This window comes from Lagenorhynchus albirostris, chromosome 6 (assembly GCF_949774975.1).
Source record: "Lagenorhynchus albirostris chromosome 6, mLagAlb1.1, whole genome shotgun sequence".
NCBI classification, from domain to species: Eukaryota; Metazoa; Chordata; class Mammalia; order Artiodactyla; family Delphinidae; genus Lagenorhynchus; species Lagenorhynchus albirostris.
The window spans coordinates 9,688,263-9,705,854 of NC_083100.1; the positions used below are offsets into that span (position 1 = coordinate 9,688,263).

The 17,592-nt window shown below is 42.5% G+C and overlaps 1 protein-coding gene across 1 annotated transcript in view; it reads left to right on the forward strand.

Moving 5' to 3' along the window:
- The window catches only part of DNER (delta/notch like EGF repeat containing), a 322,779-nt gene that overhangs the window by 124,857 nt on the left and 180,330 nt on the right, over positions 1-17,592 (forward strand). The window contains exons 2-4 of the mRNA XM_060151911.1: positions 1,225-1,530; positions 3,724-3,818; positions 6,230-6,396. Of these exons, the coding sequence (XP_060007894.1) occupies positions 1,225-1,530; positions 3,724-3,818; positions 6,230-6,396 (568 nt within the window). The remainder of the gene's footprint in view (positions 1-1,224; positions 1,531-3,723; positions 3,819-6,229; positions 6,397-17,592) is intronic.

A 17,592-nucleotide genomic window follows, 5' to 3' on the forward strand; every position in this document is an offset into this window, starting at 1 on the left:
ATCCATCTACTTTTAGCTGAGATTTTGTGAAGGTTTTGCCAAGTGACAGCATAGAATTAACAATGTGGTGTTTTTGGAGCTTCATTTTATTCAATCCCAAATCCCTTAATCTTCCTAAAGGAGTTTTCTGGAAATTGTGTGACAAGGATCATTAGCAGAACGAGTAGCTGGTTTTCCAGGCAGAATTCTATCCATGTGTGTTTAAGTACGAACTCACTTCAACAAGAGAAATTGAAGGTCCCATTTCTCTGTTGTCTATTATTCACTCAATTCTATTACCAGCCCTGAGAAACCAGGGTCTAATTTTCTGTTATCACAGAAGCAAATGATAACTGAATAAGCTCTGTGAACATGCCTGAACCCTTGGGCTGTCTGGAGAGAAGCATTGTTACGCTGCTTCATTTCACGTTGTTTTTGTAGCATCTCCAGGTAATAACAAATGGCAAGTCAGAGGTCAGCAAAGGACTCAGCGATAAACGCTTTCCTTAGAACATGAGCACAATTTACAGATACGCAACTGAAATTTTATCTTCCACATCCAGCAGGGTAACATTTCTCTGTAATCACCTTCCAAAATAATCAGGTAGAAACTCTCATAGAACTCTGCTTAATATAAGTCACCACCATGCTCCCTTCTAGCATGCAATTGTCACGCAGGCTGATCCTTTTGGAAGCTTTTAATTAAATAACATCACCTTAAAGAGAATTGTTCATCAGGTCGGAAATTGGAAGACGTAGGTAAGTGCGTCTGTAGGGGGGATAAACTAGGCAGTCATTTCTCATGAGGAAACCTTGCTATGAATGGTCCAGGATGTGAAGGAGGAGATTTCAATGTAGGTCCCTAGTAATCAGTTAACTGGCAGCTAGAGATATCAAAGTTGGTATATTCCTAATGAGCCTCAGTTTTAACTATTTTTGCCTTAGAAAATTCCTCTAAGTAAGTGTTCCTGAAATCAACATTATTTAGGGCCTTGGGGTGGGGGAGGCTCTTCCCCACTAACTACATACTTCCTTGTTGGATGCCTATTATCTATGGAAGGGTTAATGTTGGGATGACCTTGGGAGGCCCCCCTGCCCCAGACAGCACAAGTAGTTAAAAATGCACATTCCACAGGAACTGCGTTTCTGTTAGAGCAGCAGCTCTGAGCCACGGAGCTCATTTCCCAGAGACCGCGCCACTTTCCTTATGAGGGAATAATTGACCCATTTATGGTCTCGTTTCAGCTTGTTGTGGATCCTTGCGCCAGCAACCCGTGTCACCATGGCAACTGCAGCAGCAGCAACAGCAGCAGCGACGGCTACCTCTGCCTTTGCAATGAAGGCTATGAAGGTCCAGTCTGTGAACAGGCACTTCCCAGCGTCCCCGTCTCTGGCTGGACGGAGTCCATGGCACCCAGACAGCTTCAGCCTGTCCCCACCACCCAGGAGCCTGACATTATCCTGCCCCGCTCTCAGGCCACCATCACCCTGCCAACGTGGCAGCCGAAAACTGGGCAGAAAGTTGTAGAAATGAAATGGGATCAAGTGGAGGTGAGAACATTTTAGTGCATGTGCTTTTATGGAAGAAACCAGTACAGTTAAAATAATTCCAGTGTTTCTGATATCAGCTATAAAAATGCAAGACCTTGAAGTTACATATTGAACAAAAGATGTGCCTAACTGTTTTTCCTTTCTGCCCTTGTGTGTAGGAAATCTCTCTTGGTTGCGTAAATGGGACGTTTCGGTTATGATTGTTTTGTGAGCCTAAAAAGAGTAAGCAAGAGAAGCAAATGAATGAAGTTATTTCCTGGAATGATAACCACATACATTTCTGTGAGATAATCTTAGATTTGGGGACAGGCAGCTCAATGAAGAATATTATAAATGAACATATTACAGACCCTCCATTATTGACCTAATTTTCCTTCATGGAATTTTATGCTCCAGTTTTTGGTTGTCTGTTATTGTTTAGGTTCTATCGGTGGTAAGTTGCAGCACTTCAGTGGGATTTAGAAAAAAAAAATGCCATCACTGATTTTTTAAAATATTTTGGCAGTGCATTCGAGAATGAGATTTCCAAATTTTGTTCATTTTGGCAACAGCAAATTCTGTTCATTGAATCTTGTCCAGTCTGGGTTTGGCTTATTGGATTTTCAAGCTCATCAAAAGTCCCGTTCTAAGGATTTTCCAGCAGACCTTTAAAAGATGACATAAAGTATAAGTTTGCTAGCTAGAAGAATAGAAGAACAGATACAAAACCTGAGTTTGCGGTAATGTTGATAAAGTGTCATTCCACTCCATATCTTGTCCATTATGTGACTTCCATATAGACCTGTGGTTGTATATTATTACAGGTTTTGTAGCTTAAATGAAAAAAAAAACCTATATAGATCTTTGTGTAGCATTTTTAGAGCTGAAGAATATGTCTAGAAATTTCAATTATTGTTATAAAAGAGGTAAGGCAGCATTTCTTGTTTGATGTTTCTGGGTGATTTTAGCCAGTTGACCCACTTTTTTTTTTTCATTGCCACACAATTTGTGAAGACCCCATCCAGACCACAGGGCAGTGTTTTTATCCTGTCTAAAAAACTGTGAACTTGTTCTGATTTCAGATTTGTAATGGATGTTTTGAAGTTAGGATTTTAATATCTCTTTGCTGGATGACTCACTTCTTGAATGTGAATTAGATTTGGTCCCATGTTTATCAAGGAAGTGTCCTTTAAAGAAAATTTCTCCCCAGCCCACCGTTTCAACCTAGTTATTCAAAGGCATGCTATCCTACAGCAGGTAAATGTAAAAATGAATTGCCTCATATTCGTGTCATGCGGTTATTTCATAGGCTGTTCAAGAAGCAGGTTAAAAGTCCCAGAGGAACACGTGAATGTATTTCTGGACAATAAATTCTACATGTTGCGAGTGGGGTGAAAGTGCCGAGAATTTCTGTATTGTTCTCAGTTAACTCAGTGATGGTGAACACTTTTAATACCCTTTTGTTTTGATTCTCGGGATGAGCACCGTGATCACAGCATGAGGAATGAATGAATAAACAGGTCAGAGGCACCTCACTGGACACAGCTCAAGTGTTAGCAGTATGCTTCCTGATGAGCGGTTTCCCCCCTTGAGCTCCCTTTTTTGCACACATCAGTATAATACTTTCCGGAACACGTTACCTAAAAATGAAGTTCTGGTCCACAGGGGGAAGAAAGGGCAGCTCCCAGCTACCTGGCCTTAGCACGTGCTCCTACGTACACCTCTGCACAGAGCACGGTCATTCAGACCAGACGTGTCTATTGCTCTCTGGAAAGCTCATTCTCCTAGTCATTGAGATTTCTGCCCGTGGCATGGAAGCTAGTCCTTTAAGGCCACCTCCTTGTTCTCTAAGCATTTAGTCCCTCGTTACCCCCAGACTGAGCAGAGAACAGAGGCCCGTGACTGCTTGCAGGATGAAAGAGAGAGGGGAGCAGATCTTCCGCCCTTCCGCGCACCATCCTGTTAGCAACTGTAGTCATCCCGGGAATGTGTAGATGCCTCCCAGCAAAGCTTTCACGTTTCAGAAACTCAAATGGCAAAGCTTTCATTTTGGTTAGAGTTTATAATATTTCACTTGGCCTGTCAGGTGGCCGTCCCCAGCATCACCCAAAGGAATGGAGTGGAGGCAGCTCATGGAATTTTGCTTCCTCACGTTATCTTGCACCATGATTAACCCCCGTAACTTGTCTTCTCTGTTGTTCTTTGTTCCTCCAGGCGATTCCAGATACTGCCTGTGGGAATGCCAGTTCTAACAGCTCTGCGGGTGGCCGTCTGGTGTCCTTCGAGGTGCCACAGAACACTTCAGTCAAGTAAGAATAAACGCCCAGTTAAAAATGATCATGTTTGTGACTGTCTGCTGGGTGGTGTCTGTTCACATAACTGGTCCATAACTGGTCAGTCCAGTGAGAATCATGAATGGTTCCCTGTGAAGAAGATGTGGCCTCTGTCACTCAAAAACTAGAGGGAGCGACTTCAGAAGAGAAGATTCCAGGGAGACTGGATGGGATGAGTTAGGTGAGAGATAAGAAACCCAGGTGCCTTAGCTAAGATCTAGAGCCAGACCCTTCTCTTCTCAAATGACTTTTGCTCCCCCAATTCTTTGGCTTCTTCTGATTTTAGTGGACCATTAGTTAAATTCGTATGCATAATTTACCCCAGATTTAAGACCCAAACATTAAAATTGTCTCTTTAAAAACAAGCAGGTGAGAGGAGTGTTTTGTTGTGTTTTAAATTTAAGCTCCTTCAGATTACATGCGGGTGGTTGTCACTGGTGGGGATGGAGAGGAGGCAAAGGGAAGCAGTGATGACAGCCCCTGGCAGGGCGCCAGGTGCTCTGCTTTGCTGGTGAGTCACGCCGCCTGGAGCACTGCCCCCCCCACCTGTCTGACAGCTCCCACCGCCCATCCTCTGTTGATATTAACTGGCACTCCCCATCCTACCCCTCATGCACTGAAACGGACATTTGCTTTCTAGCCTTCAGGGACTTCAGAAGACAGGGGGACATATGGCCCCCGTCCTGGTTAACCAGTGTGCTGCATCGCTCCATTTTAAGAGGGCAGTGGGTACTGGAGACCCACTCTTCACTTAAACAGGGTCATTTTTGCCCACCTTCCCTTCTAAACAACGGAGTCCCCGGAAGAGGGGCTTTGTTCCACTGCCCCTGCATGCCCTGCCCATCTTCTGATAGGAAAAGCCAGGATGGGCAGTGAACTCCGGGCACAGGGAAGAAATCCCTGTAGGGAGAAGGGTGTGGCATCTGAGGCAGCTCTGAGTTCCGCCAGTAGGGGGACCCCTGTCCTAAGTGTTCCGTTGCTCGTACCAAAGATGAAACTCCACCGTCCAGAGCCAGTTTCAGGGAAATCAGTATCATTTAGTTGCCTTTATATTTATGAATCCAGTTCTTTCTTGTCCAGGTCATATTGTTTTACTTTCATAAGCCTTCCTGAATAGTTCTGATCTATCCTTTTAAATACCTTCTTTCTTCCCTCGCCCCCCAAAAAATCTGAAATTCCCCAAGACTCTCTGAGGCTGCAGATCTGGACAGAAAGAGCAGAGTCTGACCCAGACTGAGTAAGATGGGAGTACTGAATGATCTCTGGGTGCTGAATTCACGTGGGAGGCTTACTAGCTCCTTACACTTTCATTTATTCATGAATTTGATCATTTATCAACCCTTTATTGGGCCCCCTGCTGCAAGCCAGGAGCTCTGCCCTGGGGGGAGCAGCTCTGTGGACCACGACCCTGCTTCCCCGGCAGCACAGAGGAAGGACAGGCAGCTGCTGGTTGCCAGGAAGATGGGTGCAGAAGGTCTCAGAGTGGGGGTGCTAGTGGGCTAAGCCTCGAAGAATGACACAGCTCCCAGGTGGAGGAGGCAAAGGCTGGGACCCGGGACAGCACCTGCCCGGGGAAGAGACAGTACCTCCTTGTGGCCATTGCACCAGGTGGCAAGGATGGAACTGCAGGATCAGAGGCTGAGAGGGAACTGAGGCCGGCGTGGGTTGGTCGTCTAGGGCATCTCATTCTTTGGATTTTATCCTGAAAGCAAGAAGAAACCAGGGGAGGCCAGAAGCATGGGAGGTGACACACTTTCACTTATTTATTTTTTATTTTTTATTTTATTGTGGTATGCGGGCCTCCCACTGTTGTGGCCTCTCCTGTTGCGGAGCACAGGCTCCGGACGCGCAGGCCCAGCGGCCATGGCTCATGGGCCCAGCCGCTTCGCGGCATGTGGGATCTTCCCGGACTGGGGCACAAACCCGTGTCCCCTGCATCGGCAGGCGGACTCTCAACCACTGCGCCACCAGGGAAGCCCCACTTTCACTTATTTTAGCAGCACTACTCAGGTGGTTTGGGGATGTATTACACATTTATAATAAATTTTAGCAGGACTCTTTATATTGTGTGGTTATGGAAGGAATTGTCTCTGAACTCAATATACCCTTTTATTATTGATGAAAATTGTTACCCAAAGGTGAGTTATCTATTAGCGATTTTGTGGTATATTTTTGATCAAGCGGGAGACAGACGTGTCTAAGGGTGTGGGAAATGACGGCCGTGAGTTCGCATGAAGTGCGCGCCTGTTTAGAAGATCATTTCCTCCATTTCCCAATACTTTTATGGATGTATGTGCCGTCTTTATTTTTATTTTGAATTTGATGGCCTGATTCTAAGATGAATTTTTCTGCAAGGGACTTTCCATTGACATCGTTCTCATTTTCAGAATTCGTCAAGATGCCACTGCCTCACTGATTTTGCTGTGGAAGGTCACGGCCACGGGATTTCAACAGTGCTCCCTCATAGATGGACGGAGCGTGACCCTCCTCCAGACTCCCGGGGGCCTCGTCCTCTTGGAGGAGATGCTTGCCTTGGGGCACAATCACTTCATCGGTGAGTTATGGAAATCTTGTATCCAAAACCGCATCTGGTTCAACCCAACCTCGGTTTGGTGTTTAGAGATAGTATATAGGGAATTTTGCCCAGATAATCTGAATTCTAGCCATCAGCATAATTTCCTCCATTTCAGGTGAGGTTTTTCTAATAATCAAAATTGGCTTCTAAGATAATATTTCCAGTGTGGCTCAAAATTGAAAAATTGTGGGCTTTGAAATCCAGAGACTGTATCCCAGTTCTGGCCAAAGAGTCCTAGATGTGTGGTCTTTGGCATTTAATGCTGTGAATCTCGGCTTCATTTTTTTTTTTAATTAATTTATTTTTGTTGCGTTGGGTCTTTGTTGCTGCACAGGGGCTTTCTCTAGTTGCAGTGAGCGGGGGCTACTCTTCATTGTGGTGCGCAAGTTTCTCATTGCAGTGGCTTCTCTCGTTGCGGAGCACGGGCTCTAGGCGCACGGGCTTCAGTAGTTGCGGCACGTGGGCTCAGTAGTTGTGGCTCGCGGGCTCTAGAGCGCAGGCTCAGTAGTTGTGGCACACAGGCTTAGTTGCTCTGTGGCATGTGGGATCTTCCCAGACCAGGGCTCGAACCCGTGTCCCCTGCATTGGCAGGCGGATTCTTAACCACTGCGCCACCAGGGAAGTCCTCGGCTTCATTTTTGACTCTTTAATCTTCTTTCTCCCAGAATTGTGGGCAACTTGAGGCATTGAATGTTGGTGTCTCAGAAGCAGCTTGGTTTCCACTTGATGCTGGCCTGACCCAGGGCCCTAGGCTCGGCACCTGAGCAAACAGTTTATCACTTCTGAACCTCTGACTCAGAATAACTTGGGGGGATCACAACTCTCTTTGGGGTCCCTCTTGCCCACACCACCTTCCCCCATGGGTCACTTCTGAGTTTTCACATTTTCTCTAACATGGTTAAATCTGTCATTTACCTCTCTCTAAACTACCACGTGTCCAATTAGCTGTTTTTAGTTTCCTCTGCCCTGGAGGAAGATGACCTTCAGAAAGTATGATTCCTCCTGACCCTTCCCCTCACCCCCCCACCCCCTCCTCCGGCTCCCCTCAAGGGCTAAGCTTGGGCAGTTTCCAGAGTACTTTCCCCTGGTTTAGCATTCTGATGGTATTCTGCCAGTTTTCTTCATTCCGGGGTTGGGACTTGTAACTCTAGCCGCTTACCATGCTGATAACTTCCTGACTTTATTCAGACTTGTTCCGTCCTGCAGCCTCAACTCAAAGATACAAGCTCAAGTTCAGACTCTATTCATTCCAGTCCAGTGCACCCAAGTGGCCCTCTGCATCCTGCTGTTAATGTCTTGTCCTATTCAATCATATATTCTAACAGTCCTCACCTGGAGGATGAGGGAACTAGCGGGTAGAGGCAGCACCTGTCTCTCAGGGGTGTTGAAAGGGTTTAATGAAAATGGATGTGAAAATATAAATCACAAATGTTAGGGATGCTTTTGGTTGTTTTCACAATTTTTTTTCTGAGTTACACTAAATATTTTGCTAAATTAAATGGAAGCATTAAGGTGTATTCTCCAAGATATGTGTTTGATGCAAATATAATGATGACAAACTGGGAAAATGAAATGCTCAGCTCTGTATAATTTATATTGTATTTTATATTTGATCCTTCTCTGGTGATAAGGTCATTTCCCAATCTTCGGAAATCCAACAGGGGGTGGGGGGCAGGGATTTTACTGGGCAGAGAGAAGGTAAAAAGAAATGAGCTTGGGGAATGGACATGCTCGTAAAAGAGGGGACGGTATTCAACTTTGGACCAGTTTTTGGCTATTAAGATGGATACAGTACTAGATTATTAGTTAGAAATTGTGTGATGAAGTGTTGTCAAGAGTCAAATCTAAATTTTACTCCCCAGTACAAGTAACTGTTATTTGCTTCCATATCTGTTGTAACAATTTATTTAAAAGGAAATAGTTTGTATATTTTGATCCATAGTTTCAATTTTATTTTATAGTAATCCTTCAAGTTTTTCTTTTTAGTAGATTAGCCTGTTCTGTGACATGGAGCTAACATTTCAAGAAAATGTATGAGTTATCACTGCTCTTTAAAATGTCATTAATTTTACCAGAACATATACATTCGAAATGTTACCTTAACATTTTATACTACTTTGGGTTTTAACAAAACCATGATTTAGACTGATATTGGGAGTATATATATTGGGAGTATATCAGAATATCAGGGATGAAAATTAATAAGAAAGATTTTCCAGTGTTAATATTTATTTATTCTTTTGAGGCACAAGAAATTTTATGAACTCCAGCATAATTTGTGTTCATTTTGCTAATAGAAAATTTCATGGAAAAACATGTCTTTGGTTTGAAATGTTCCTTAGAGGAATAATTTCCAAAAATAAATTTGAAATGTTAATAACTAAATTAAGGAATTCTTTCTCAAAGCTTATACTTTGGGTTATGATGAGGAGACAATGATTTTGATCCTTTATTTCTCTAAACCATTATTTTCCACTTTGAAAATTTGTGATCTGATATCTTTTTAAGTTTCCTAACTAGAGCCTCCTGTTTTTTGGGGTTTTTTTTTTGCGGTACGCGGGCCTCTCACTGTTGTGGCCTCTCCCGTTGCGGAGCACAGGCTCCGGACGCGCAGGCTCAGCGGCCATGGCTCACAGGCCCAGCCACTCCGTGGCATGTGGGATCTTCCCGGACCGGGGCACGAACCCGTGTCCCTTGCATCAGCAGGCGGACTCTCAACCACTGTGCCACCAGGGAAGCCCCGAGCCTCCTGTTTTATGTGGCTTTGTAATGGAGCTCACCCTCTTTTAGTGTTATTCTTTTTAAAAATAGCAGTCTTGTTTCACAAGCTCCTTTCGAGAGAATGGCTGTCTTCCTCACAATGATAAATTGGCAACACCTACTCATGGCTAGCTACTTCTTTTTACAAAATCTTTTTATCATAAAGAAACAAGATTTATCTTTTGTAATCATTGTGGAAGCCTTATGCTTACTACATTGACACGTGTTGAACTCTCTTTTTGAGAGTTTAATTTTTTTAAAGCAGCTTCTTATAATAATTACTTTTTTGTTTTTCGATACTGGGCTCTATAGACATGAATACATTTTTAGCTAAGAACCAAAAGACTATTTTGAAGAATACAATGGCATTCATTCAACGGATGAACAAAGTGATGCCAGTGCAGGTGGGAGAAAACTTCCGTGCTGAAGGGAGAGGAAAGTTCCAGAGTTGTGCTGCTGTGTTTAGTCACTGCTGCTCCTTCCTAGAAAGAAACTTGAGGTCCTTTCAGGAACTGTCTCCTCTCTTTCCCTCACTCTCCGTAGATTCCCTTACATAACTAAGGTCCTAAGGAGTTTTAATATTTCTCTGCAACAGAGCAAAGGAATCCCTTTTGTGTCTTTGAGAGGCAAACTTGGTTGCCATTGCCAGCTTTCCATAAATGTTTTAAAATTTTATTTTATATACGTTTATTTAAAATTTTATTTTATTTTAAATAAAATAAAATTTTATTTTATATACTTTATTTAAACACTACTAGGATCCCATTCTTATTATAATAGTTATAAGCAATTCAAAAAATTTAAAAGTGCTATTTTAAAAATATAAATATCATTATTCCCAGTCAAACTGCATCTTTCTTTTCTGAGTAACCAATATTAATAATTTTGAGTTTTGTATTACATACAAATATTTTCAAATACACAAATTTACATTATAGTAAGGCAACTATACTCCAATAAAATTTTTTTAAAAGTTACAGATGTTCTATATCTCTAACAATAGAGCAGTGAATGATTAAAAAGTTAAGCTGTAGTATACAATGGGATACCATGCAGCAATTTTAAAAGTCAGTATATTATGTTTGATGGAGAAAAAAAATCAAAGATTTAGTTTTAAATTTAAAAAATAAGTTGAAGAATATAATACTATGTCATATAAATGTTCTTTTTTAAAATTTATTGCTGAGAGCCTCACATTAATATTCTGCACATTCCAGGTGATGAGAATGTATTTATCTTTGGCCTTTTCCATTGCTAGTCCATTTAATTTTTTCCAGTTTTCCTTCATTACCATGGCCTTATGAATATTTATCCTCTTTCACGGGAAGAAAGAGGTCATGTAACATTGTACACAACATGTGGCTCTTCCCTCTGGACCTCAGTGTACCAGCCCCTTTCCTCCTGTGCTGTCACCCAACTTCAACTCTTCCGCCCTTTTCTTAATTATCTCTTCTGTTTTCCCTAAATATGTCTCTTCCAAATACTTTTTTGCTTTATGCAGTGTTTTCGGGGCAAAGAACTAAATCGACCTTTGTTTAGCATCTTCTGCTCCACTGGAGGTACCCAAGGTGCTCATTAGCTCTGTGAGGATCCGTTCACCCAGTGCTCTCGATTCCCAAGTAGGAGGTTCATTGTTCCAGTTGCATTTTCATGAAATGCAGCTGAGGCTTCCCTGTCTGAAGTGGGTCATTTTTTGCTTTTGTTTTACTTGTGGTTGCTTGGAGACACTGCCATGATGGACCATCTCAGGGGTGGGGTCCAAACCGGCCCTCTGCTGTGTTGCCTCTGTGTTGGAAAGCTGCTGGAGGTCTCCATTTCCTTAGGGTAAAAGCTGCGTTGGACTCCTCCTCTAGGCTTTTATTTCTTCTCGTCCCTTGCCCTTAGGCATATTTCCCCTCAATTCTACACGGTGGACCTCTGCTCCAGCCACCTGCTACTTGTCCCATCCCCACCTGTACCTTCCCTGTCCTCCCATGCTCTCCATGCCTCAGACGGCCAAATCTCTCTCTCAAGACCTCATTTATTTATTTTTTTAATTTAATTTTTATTTTATATTGAGGTATAGTTGATTTACAATGTTATGTTAGTTTCAGGTATACAGCAAAGCAATTCAGTTATACATACATATACATCTATTCTTTTTCAGATTCTTTTCCCATATAGGTTATTACAGAATATTGAGTAGAGTTCCTTGTGCTATACAGTAGGTCCTTGTTGATTATTTATTTTATATATAGTAGTGTGTATATGTTAATCCCAAACTCCTAATTTATCCCTCCTCCCCACCACCCCCAGCTTTCCCCTTCGGTAACCATAAATTTGTTTTTGAAGACTGTGAATCTGTTTCTGTTTTGTAAATAAGTTCATTTGTATCATCTTTTTAGATTCCACATATAAATGATATCATATGATATTTTTCTTTCTCCGTCTGACTTACTTCACTTAGTATGATAATCTCTAGGTCCAACCATGTTGCTGCAAATGGCATTACTTCATTCTTTTTTATGACTGAGTAGTATTCCATTGTTGATAGGTACCACATCTTCTTTATCCATTCCTCTGCTTCAAGACCTCATTTAAACTCTCCTCACTTGGAGTGGTATAGGATGAAAACAGCCAGCAAAAGATTCTTCTGTACATGGATTCCCAAATCTCCTTAAATTCTTACAACTTCCTACAAACACACAGACGATCTGGGAATATCCTCATAGTTAACTCTCCTTCTGATCAGAAAACCCAGCAGGGCACATGTACTTTACTGATACTTCTTGTCGATCGCTTGCTCAGAGGAATGCTGCTGCCCCCTCCCCTACTTTTCACTTCTGTGGTCTGTGTTTGTTGCTGCCTCAATCTGGTATTTTGCCTCTTTCCTCTTCCTTGAATTTATTTTCCTTTCCATCCAGCTCATCCTCTCTCCAGTCTTTTCTTTCTGGTAGTCGAGCTGCTTATATTTGTCTTTTTTTGCTTTCCTCATTCCCTTCTCCTGCTCATAAGCCACTACTTTTTTGATCACTTTTACCACATTTGTACCATTCTTTCTTACAGTGTTTAGTACATTTTATGTCTAATTTATATTGTAAAAAGAAGTACATTGTATGTTAAATATAGACCAATGGTATATCGTTTATGATCTACTAAAAAGCTGCTCTTGTAACTTTAGATCCACTTTAACTTCACAAAGGAATGAACAGTGGTGTCCTTGGAGCTGGGATCACATCTTCAAGATTATAGCTAGTAGATTAGCCACAGAGCTCTGGAAATCAGTGACTTCCAGGTCTTTGTAACTGCCATCTTAACTGGATTAGAAATGTTCCCAGTCTGCCCATGACCCTTTTGTGACACCTGTAGAGTGCTTTAAATTTCCTTGATTCTAAATATCCAGTTGAAAAAGATTGTTGTCTTGCAAAATTATTTGTAAAGCAGTGCATTCTGTTGATTTTCTTCTCTTGAGAAATAAGGAGAAATTACCCAGTACTTGAGCAAGTACAATGAGGGTTAAGACTTTGATTGAGGTAATAAGATGGCTCTGGTGCAATGGACTTTCACAGCCCCAGTGGTTTAAATCTTTAGGGACTTACCTGTTACATTTGTTTTCACTGGCATCATGATGCTTCCTTGGAGACATAGTCTTTTGTAGTCTGTTTATAATGGCATGTTTAAAAAAATAGAATTTTCAATACACAACCAACAGATGCTGTCATTCTTAGGCAGAAGTTCCTCATTTGGGCTCAGTTGGCTCCTGGTTTTGCAATAGTTTTGGAGGTCAAAGGTCACTTCACGGATCCCATGAATCTCCTGAAAATGCACTGTAGACCTTTATGTGTTTGCGCATCTTTCTTTGGAGAAAGCCCAAACTTCAGTGGATTCTCAGAGACATCTGTGTCTCTAAAAATTTTAGAACCAACTCTTTAAGCTGTGTGTGATCATGTGACAATGTGTACATTTTCAACATTCTCTGCTCATTCAGTGACATTTCTTTTGACTGATTTACCTGCTTCCCAAATCTCCAAATCAGGGAACTTAACCTAGTTTTATTTATTTACATTTTTAGGCAGCAGGGCTGTGGGAAATACTCAGTTCCTTATTATTTTAGAAAATCTGCATTGCATGCCTTGTTTCTCAGGCACTGTGCTCATCTGGAAATGCCAAGGTGATTTAGGTGTGGTCCCTGAGTGCGGGGGCAACAAAGGTGGAGACAAGTGGTGTGTCAAAGAGGAAGGAGCAGGTAACTTTGCTGGGGGTGGAGCAGGTGTGGGTGGGGTGGGGGGATGACAGAGCAGGCAAAGGATTCTTCCTGGCTGTACAAAGGGCAATGCATGACAATATGATGGCCCAAGAGTGTGTGTCATTAAGAGAGTTTAATAATAGTGCTAAAAATCGTCTAATGGCCATCACAACTGGAAACAGACTTTAATTTCAACAGGCACATAACAGAACCTTGGAAAATCCCACCCACTCCTCCAACTGCCTCTTATCTTAAAAATACCTTTGAAGTTAAGTGCGCAAGGTGTGAGTTTTATTTCCTGGGTTCTCTGTTTATCCTCAACAGGTAAAGGAAGTCTAGACTTTGATGTGATTTTTCAGGTAGTCTTTCAGAATCTTTTAATAAAGCTCTCGTTTCTTACTGTTGACCTCTCTCTGTCCCATCCCTTCTGGGTAAACTATTCCTGTGAACCTTGTCCTTTAAAATGTAAGTTTCAAAAGTAGTTTAGCTGGAGTTGGAGTGTCTCATCCTGTAAACTTGATGAAAAGAGGGATTTGGGCAAAAGTGCTCCCAAAAGCCAGGGGACACCATGAGGACCTCCCTAGTTGGGGTAAGGGTGGTAGGCAGTATTCAAAGGGGAAAATGTTCCAATAGTAAAGTAGGGACAGGAGATTTTTTTTTTTCTTGAGATCCGTGGGCCTCTCACTGCTGTGGCCTCTCCTGCTGCGGAGCACAGGCTCCGGACACGCAGGCTCAGCGGCCATGGCTCACGGGCCCAGCCGCTCCACAGCATGTGGAATCCTCCCGGACCGGGTCACGAACCTGCGTCCCCTGCGTCGGCAGGCGGACTCCCAACCACTGCGCCACCAGGGAAGCCCCAGGAGATTTTTTTAAACATCATAGTTTGGCTGGAGAGCTCCCTGAAGCCATGCATAATGACCAATATTAATTTTTTTGCCTGTGCCTATTTCTTAGCAATTTAGGCATCAGCTCTCTGGATGGGTCTTACTTTATCTCGGCCATTTTTTGATGAATTCTTGTGTTTCTTGCTCAGGAGTTAAAAGGAATCAGGAGGTAAATAGGCCAGACACTGCCCCTCCCCAGCTGCTGTGCTTCTCTACCTCCAAGCTCCTTGTGGCCAGTCCCTGGCCATGAGGGTCATGTGGAGCCCCCAGGACCTGACTGCCTGTGGAAGACTCAGGGTGGTGGGAAAAGGGATGGGAAGAGGGCCAGGTGTAGACCAGGACACGTCAGAAGAAAGAATTCCCATGTGGAGTAAAAGCTGCTTATAGAAGTATAAGTTCTCCTCTTACTTGTTGGAAAAGGCCACTGGGAGATGCAGAGCCAGACTGATAATTCAACTCTTGCAACTATGAAGACTTTATGGCCTACCTAGCTCTCTTGCATGCACTCAAGTTATATTTTTCCTGGCTCTGATGTCCATTTTAATTTGTATTTCACTATTTAATGGTATGCATTTTCTGTAAGCCCCTCAGATCTTCTAGAATGAATTAGGATATAAGGAAATAAGGTATTAATTGGGGCACTTAAAATTTCTGAATACTCTTTACAAGACCTTGATGATATCTTCATTGAGTATGGTATTTTTTAGACCCATTAGTATAGGGGTGGGTATTTGCATCATAGCTCTGAACCAGTAAAGCAGGGTTGATTCTCTGACATGTCTTAACTCATCTTTCTTGTACACAGGTTGTTGCCCGACTATTTTCTGAAATCACACCTTTCATTCTCGTAGTGTCTGAACCTGCATTCTCTAGACCTGCTTAGTTACATGAAGCCTTCAGTCTCCAGGTCATTCTCCAACAAACCTGCAGTATTTTAGGAGCTCTTATTGGTGGAAGTGGATGGAGTATACATCTTACCATCCAAATCTGGGGCTCTGAGGTCCCTGGCCCCTTGGCTGTACATTGAGCTGGAATCTTCCTCTCTAAGCCCAGAAGTATTGAACCTCCTCCAGCTTTCAGCTGTGAAATCTAATTTCCTGCAGCCATAAGGCCGCACTGTCTCTAGTTCCCCTTCAGGGCTATCACCCTGTCCGGCTTCTCTGCCCACGGTAGGCCCTCGTCTCTGTGGTCTGGACCCTGTCTTCCTTAAACTGCAGCAGTTCTGCCTGGACCACCCCCAGCTCTTGCACATTGATGCCAGCCCGGAGTGGAGCTGTCTTTTCCCCCTTCTGAATCGTGTGGTTTGGCTTGCTGGTCACTCTTTCCAGATGTTCATCTAACCCGAATCCTGCAAGTTTCCCACTTATTTCTCTCTCTATGTAGCTGGCATCATTTTTTCCCAGTCCTGCCTCCTTTCCCTTTTTCCAGCTCCTTTATAAAATCCTCACTTTTCCAGCCACTTAAGTCTCACCAACCCCTTTGATAATCACGTTTGCAGCCAGCATCATACAACTCAGCATCTGAATATTCCTTTCCTCTTTGATCCTTTTGTATGTTGATTTTATATCTTTAATTAGACTGTAAACTTCTAGAGAGAAGGAACCATGTCATAGCTCCTTGCACTATGATGGTCACATGATCACCTGAGTGATTAAATTTTGTTCATATGTAACAGTTATTCTGCTCAGTAAATGCCATGTGAAGAAAAATTCCAGTTGCAAATGTTAACCTGAAGAATTCTTTGTAAGTTTTCACAACCCATCTCCGTGACGCTTAAACTTTACCCCCCTTTATTACATTAAAAGTAGAGGATCAAATGAAGAAAAAAGGGAAAGAAAGAAACTTCATCGTTCTCTCGGGAAAGCTACATTTTGCACTTTGTCCTTTAAGATCTCTTGCTCTGGAGGCCAGGGTAAAATAGTCAAAGGAAGTTTGGAAAGGATGCCAGCTATAGAGTCATTAACATACAGCTTTTGCTTAATGCTTAAGATTAACAAAGAAAATGCAAATATTTCACCTTTTATTGGTCATCTTAAAGCCACAGTTGAATATGGTCTATTGAACTCCCTGAAACGGGGAAAAAAAAACTTGGCAATGTTCAAATAAAGGCAATAGTTGGAAGAGAACAGAAGCAGAAGTATAAGTCTGTCCTGAACAGCATAATTTAGATGAAATTGTTATAGCTCACATTTGTCTAGTTGGGAGTTTTATGTTAAATTTAAGTTTTACTTAAAATTGAATCCACATTTCAATATTATTAGCAATCAAGATTATTCTTTTTGATCTTTTTTTTTTTTTTTGCGGTACGCGGGCCTCTCACTGTTGCGGCCTCTCCGTTGCGGAGCACAGGCTCCGGACGCGCAGGCCCAGCGGCCACGGCTCACGGGCCCAGCCGCTCTGCGGCACGCGGGATCCTCCCGGACCGGGGCACGAACCCGCGTTCCCCTGCATCGGCAGGCGGACTCTCAACCACTGTGCCACCAGGGAGACCCATGATCTTTTTATTATTGGTAATGAATATTAGGATTTTTGGTTGTTAGTTGGCCTTGAACTTCAGTGCTCTGCTATCTTCCTAAATATTGTCATGGTCAGCATCATTTATTTATTGGTACCTATTGATTGTGGTGATAAACCAGGCATTGTTTTTAAAAAAAATCTATTAAAAACACACATGGTCCTTAGAGTTGACAGTCTAATATTCACTGGGCCCTGTTGAGCATTGGTTGGTCAAGCTGTGGTGGAATTGGGGCAGGTGAGTGAAGATAAATGAGACATTTCTCCTGCCCTTCAAGACAGCCCCTGGAATCAGGCTTCGTAGAAAGGCAGATTGCTGGCCTACAGAACATAGGTTGGTGGTTTTGCCAGAGGCACTGGATGGGGTGTGGGGTGGGTGAAATGGGTGAAGGGGGTCAAAAGGGACAAACCTGCAGTTAGAAGATAAGTAAGCCCTGGCGATGTAAAGCACGGCATGGCGACTATAGTTAATAATACCGTATCGCATGTTTGAAAGTTGCTAAGAGGGGAGATCTTAAAATTTCTCATTATAAGAAAAAACTATGTAACTCTGTATGGTGATGGATATTAACTAGACTTATTGTGGTGATCATTCTGCAGTATATACAAATACCAGATCACTTTGTTGTACCCCTGAAACTGACATAGTGTTATATGTCAATTATATTTCAATAAGAAATAGATAAATAAGGAGCGCAAAGAGGCTGCAGGTAATTCTCCTAAAATGTGGGCCTAATGCATTAAGTGGTTTTCAGAAGCAAACTCAAGGTATGTCTTTATAACCATAAACTC